The sequence below is a fragment of the Phascolarctos cinereus genome, unplaced genomic scaffold (genome assembly GCF_003287225.1).
Source record: "Phascolarctos cinereus isolate Bilbo 61053 unplaced genomic scaffold, phaCin_HiC Scaffold_3;HRSCAF=262, whole genome shotgun sequence".
Lineage (NCBI taxonomy): Eukaryota > Metazoa > Chordata > Mammalia > Diprotodontia > Phascolarctidae > Phascolarctos > Phascolarctos cinereus.
This window is the reverse complement of record NW_027555736.1, coordinates 185,541,835-185,547,649: the sequence shown is the minus strand read 5'-3', so window position 1 is coordinate 185,547,649 and position 5,815 is coordinate 185,541,835. Positions and strand designations below refer to the sequence as shown.

The following is a 5,815-nucleotide window of genomic DNA, read 5'->3' as shown; positions in this document are numbered from 1 at the left end:
CCATATGCTTTTGAGTTGAAAATTTTTCTCCCCCTTCCTCCCCCCCACCCTCCCCCAGATGGCACACAATCTGATATAGGCTTTACATTTACATACCCATTAAACATATTTTCACATTAGTGAACTTGTAAGTAAAAATTAAAACCAATAGGAGGAACCATCAGAAAGATGAAACAAAACTCAACAGAAGGCAAAAATAAGTGATAGTGATTCGACCTCCCTACGTTCTTTCTTTGGATGTGGACAACATTTTCCATCCCTGAGGCCTCTGGAGATGTCTTAGATCCTTGTAATGCTGAGAAGGGTTCAGTTTAACAATATTAGTCATTGCAAAACATGGCTGTTATTGTGTACAAAGTCCTCTTGGTTCTGCTCACTTCACTCAGCATCAGACCATATAAGTCTTTCCAGGTTTTTCTGAATTCAGCCTGTTCATCATTTCTTATAGCACAATAGTATTCCATTACATTCACTGATTTGTCATTTTTGGACTAGACCTACAATTCCATCTATGTAGGGAGCTCCCAATGTGAGCCAATATGTGTCAGAGACAGGATTTGAACCCAGTTTTTCCTGACCCCTTCCCATGCTCTTTCTTGTTTAACATGTACTCTTCCTTAATATGGACTCCTTCCTTAAATGCCAGTTACTTTGTCTAAAATAGCTGGGGAATGAATGATTACTTGTAAAGGAGGTTTTGCAGTATTGCTGAATTGAAAGTTTCCCAAGCCATTAGAGGCTGAACTCCCAGCTTCTAGATAACTGCTGTTCCTTGAGTGTCATCATACAAAGTTGATTGAATGATTAGACTTGCTCAGGAAGGAGGGAGTATGTTGTAGTGGAAAGAATCTGAATTTGGAGTCACAATTTGAGTCTTGCCTCTGACCCTGAGAAAACCACATGAAAGCAAATTGAATAGATCCTGCCCTGCCCTCATTTACAGACTAAAACAATCTCTCACCCAGAGTGCAAGTAAGGTCACCAAAAGTGAAGGAGAGTTCATTATAATAACTAATGTTTATAGAGTGCTTTAAGGTTCACAAAGCCCTTTACATACATTTATCTCATTTTTTCTTCACAACAACTCTGTAACGTGCTATGAAGTTTCACACTTGGCACAGGTAAGTGGGTTCGAACCCTAGTGCCTTTGATACCAAGATGGTTCAGAATAACAGTTTACAATAGTTTACAATTTACGTAACATTTTCCTGACAACTTTGCTGATTGCAAATATTTAAAATAGTAAAAATATGATTACCCCCATTTTGTAGATGAGATTAAATGATTTCCCCAAGATTGTATAGCCGCTTAGTAACAGAATTGAGGATCCCAGTCTCTTGCCTTTAAGTCTCATTGTACCATCTTTCTGTGGTCTCGGTAAATGTCTTAGATTATAAACTCCTCCCAGGACAACAGCAAAGTCTGTTTAGTTTGCTTTGTTCTATTCCCAGAACAGATTGCTTAGCCGCTTTGATAGATCCATGATCTCATCCTCCTCCCTTCACCTAGGCAGATTGCAACTTCTCCCAGCCTTTCTGTTCTGAAGCAATTCTTCCCCCTATCTTTTTATAAAGAGCCATGAAGGATCCACCCAGCACACTGGAGACCTTCCTTTCAATTTTTCTATAGCTCTCTACTCCAGCTTCTTAATCAATCTACATGCATTTATTAAGTTCCTATCACCTATGCGCCAGGAACTGGCGGGGTGGGGGTGGGGGGGTGGGACAAGGGAAAAAAAATTAAACAATCCCTGCTTGTTAACTTCTTTTCTGGTGAGCCGTGGCCTCTCCAGGAAATGAGAAGAGAAGAGAAAGGAGCTCGGTGGAGTCAAGAGCAGGATACAACTAGATTAAAGGGGAAGAACTTTCCATTCTAAATCCTGTGATCCTATGAACTGGCAGAGTAGGACAGCCGGTTGCTTTCCCTCTCCGTGTTCAGCGTTTCTGTAGTGAGGGGGCCTGCCCATTTCTTTCCCTCTGTGAGTGTCTGTTTCTTTTTCTTTTTTAATTTTTTTTTTTTGGCTCCTGGGGTGTCTCCCAGTTTCTTTGTTTATGCTTGTCTCTTTGTCTCCTTACTGGGTGTTTCTTTGCCTGGGTAACGTAAATTTCTGCCAGTCGATATTTTTTCCGTGTGTGTCTTTGCTGGATTCTTTCTAGTAGGGAAATCACTAGAGGGTGGGAAGGAGGAGGACCGGTGGGCAGGGCCAGCGTCCGGCCAGGTAGAATATGCAAAGGAGGCGGGCCGACCTATGCTAATGAACCAAGGGTAGGGAGGCATTTCCAGAGCGAGATCTCAGAGCTGTGAGGCTATCCAGGAGCGGAGCCTGTCTGAAAGGAGAGGGCTCAAGGTTAGCGGACTGAGGCCCCCCATCCAGAGCCGGCGCCCCTGCCATACCGGGGAGCCGGCCATGCCTCCGCGGGAGCTGGCTGAGCCGGAGCCGCCTCCGGTTCGGGCCCCGACCCCTCCCCCGCGGCGGGGCAGCGCCCCCCCTGAGCTGGGCATCAAGTGCGTGCTGGTGGGCGACGGGGCGGTGGGCAAGAGCAGCCTCATCGTCAGCTACACCTGCAATGGGTACCCCGCCTGCTATCGGCCCACGGCGCTGGACACCTTCTCCGGTACTGTTAGGTCCGGGCGTGGGGGCTGGGGCTGGGGCTGGGGCTGAGGCTGAGGCTGAGGCTGGGGCTGGGACTGGACTGGATCATGTTGAGGCCCAGGACCACTCACTGGCTATATAGGCTCCTCTCCTCTAACTGGATGGAGGTGGCTGGGATGGTGAGGAGGCACCCACAGTGCCAAGGAAATAGATCTGCTGTGTGGCAAAGAGCCGTGGACCCAAAGTCCATGAGTCTAGTCCGGGTTCTCTCATTCTCCTATTTCTCCGGGCTTCAGTTTCTGAAGATTCTGGGCCCTAAGGTCCCTTCCATTTCTAACACGTTTTGATTGTAGGGACTCTGCAGTAGTGGTAGGGGCGGAGGTCTAGGACAGGGACACCTAGGGATAGAGAAGGGAGTGTTGGTTTGAAGGAAACCGTTTCCTGATGGTTCTGAGAATTTCTCTCAATGCAGTACAAGTCTTGGTGGATGGAGCCCCAGTCCGGATCGAGCTCTGGGACACAGCTGGACAGGTAAGAAGAATGGGAACCACCTGGCTTGGCATCAGGACTCTGGAATGGGTGGAGGGAGGAGAGTCCCCAACCTCATCATCCATCAGCGTTTAAAAATATTTTACTGATGCTTTTTAAAAAAATCTTACTCTCACTTTCCATTGACTCCTCTCCCTATCCCCCAGTCAGTCCATAAGCATTTATTTAGTGCTTACTAAGTACTAGGCACATTACTAAGTGCTGGAAATAACACCTTGAAGCAATGTAGGCCCTTACATTCTAATGGGGCAAAATAATTCATAAAAGCAACCTGGAAAAGGGGATGGGAGTGAGAAGGGGGGAAATATTAGTTATCACCATAGAACGAAGAAATATCTAAGCTAAACACCCATTTATTGATTATGTCTGAAAATGTATGCCTCATTCTGCACCTATAGCCCACCACCCCTCTGCCAAGGTGAGGAAGGTACCCATATCAACTCTTCGTTAATCTTTTATTACCTAAATTCCTTGGTGAGAGATGGGCTAGAAAGGGATGATATTTAGCATCAGGCACAAAGGAGGAGGTAGTGTTAGCTCCCTCCAATCTCAGTTGAAGGAGTTAATATTTCCTAACCAGCCCTTCACTTTGTCCCCAGCATCATTTTGCTGATCCTATCTATTTCCTGCTCTAGGAGGACTTTGACCGCCTTAGATCCCTCTGTTACCCAGACACAGATGTCTTTCTGGCGTGCTTCAGCGTCGTGCAGCCTGGGTCCTTCCAAAACATCACAGAGAAGTGGCTGCCTGAGATTCGAACCCACAACCCCCAGGCTCCTGTTTTGTTAGTGGGCACTCAGGCTGATTTGCGGGATGATGTCAATGTACTGATCCAGTTGGACCAAGGGGGTCGGGAAACTCCTGTGCCTCATCCTCAGGCTCAGGGCTTGGCTGAAAAGATCCGAGCCCGTGGGTACCTGGAATGCTCTGCTCTGACTCAAAAGAACTTGAAGGAGGTGTTTGATGCAGCCATTCTCAGTGCCATTGAGCACAAGGCCAGACTGGAGAAGAAGCTCAATGCCAAGGGTGTCCGGACACTCTCCCGGTGCAGATGGAAGAAATTCTTCTGCTTTGTTTGAGCCCCTGCAGTGGGGAGGGGAGCAGGAGGCTAGAAATTCCTGGAACCCTGGGGCCGTGGGAGACCTTGGAGCTGCTGGCAGGAGCAGAGTCTAGGTCACCTTCATGTGGTGTGGACCTTTCCTGGTAATTGTAGGAACAGAGAGCTGTTAACTGTTCACTTTATTTTACCTATTTGGGACTAAGATCTGTAGGAGGAGAGGTGCCTGGAGTCTGCATCTGAGGACCAGTTCAGAAAGCAGCTTATTCCTTCAGGTGACTAACATAGCCAATAGCCCTAATTCAATGGGTTTTCCATCATGGGCCCACAAGCCAATACAGTTCTGAACAAGCAAGAATCCTTGCTTGGGTCAGGAAAATGTCAGAGTCCCTTGTAGCCCACAGATTCTGGCACAAGGAAGGGAGAACCTGGCCAGAACATCTTAGCACTCTGAACTCATCCAAGAGGGCAGCTAGGTGAAAAAATGAAGTGTTTACAATAGGAGAGGGCTCTAAGAAACCTTGGGCAAGGTTCTGTAATGGAAGAGAGATCTTTGGAGAAGAGACAGGACGGAAGGAACTAGAATGATGGGCATGGTAGGAGTGTAAGGAGAAGGAGATCTGAGAAGAGCAGGCTGGTAGAGAATGAGAAGATGGGAACATGGGGGAGTTTCTACAATGGAAGAGAGATCTTTGGGAACCTGACCTTTTGGGATGAGAGATAAGAAAGCTAGCAGAGAGAGGGGGGAGGGAAAAGACTGTTGCTGAGGGGAGATAGTAGGGACCTGTCAAGGGCTCCTCCCTGGGCCAGTCCTCAGCCCCATCTCTGTCTAAGGCCAGAGAGGGAGGGGCTGCCTGGGGCCCTGATGAGAAGAGCTCTCTCAATCCTTATTTAGTACTGCCCAAACTGGCTGGACAGGAGTGGGGGGAGTGAGGGCTGAATCTTGGAGAAGGGGGTTCCTGGAGGGGAGGGGCCACAGCAGCAATAGGGAGAAGCAGAAGAGAGGGCTTTGAAGACTGTACCCCAATCTTCTCCATTGAGGGTCCAGTCCCTAATAGGGCAATGCAAAAGGGACTCTGTGGGGCAATGTCTGCCAATAAATGTCTCAAATGTCTGAAACTGATGCTTTTGTCTGTCATTTCCCAGTGCTGGCTTGGGCTGGGACTACGTGTGAGACTCCTTGAACTTCACCTGCTCTATTCCATACTTGTACTCAGGGACTCGTAGCTTGGTGTGAATATGACGGGGACCCATGGGGTTATCTAGGGTCAGAGCCTATATGTAGACTCCTAGAAATGGAATGGTAGAAGTAGGGCCTGGAGTTTGCTGAAATAATGTCATGGGAACTTATGGGAGGCATAGAGTTGGACTTAAAGTCATTAAATCCAATCCTTTCATTTTATAGATGAGGAAATTGAGGCCCAGAGAAATTAAATGACTTCATATGCCAGTTAAATGTCTAAGGTAGGATTTGAACCCAGGTCTTTCTGACAACAAGTCCAGAGCTCTGTCCACTACACTAAACTGGGAGAGTATTAAAACACAGAGCCAAGTTCAGTCCCCTAAGACAGCCAACACTCCCATCTTCTCTTGGCTCTCTAGCCCCTCCTCCAGCC

The 5,815-nt window shown here is 47.5% G+C and overlaps 1 protein-coding gene across 1 annotated transcript; it reads left to right on the top strand.

The window, feature by feature from the left end:
* The first annotated feature begins 1,834 nt into the window (after positions 1 to 1,834).
* Positions 1,835 to 5,318, top strand: RHOV (ras homolog family member V). Its single transcript, XM_021009336.2, has 3 exons — positions 1,835 to 2,615; positions 3,066 to 3,124; positions 3,778 to 5,318. The coding sequence occupies exons 1-3, from the start codon at positions 2,408 to 2,410 to the stop codon at positions 4,219 to 4,221; spliced, it is 711 nt and encodes a 236-aa protein (XP_020864995.1). The 5' UTR covers positions 1,835 to 2,407; the 3' UTR covers positions 4,222 to 5,318.
* The last annotated feature ends 497 nt before the right edge of the window (positions 5,319 to 5,815 follow it).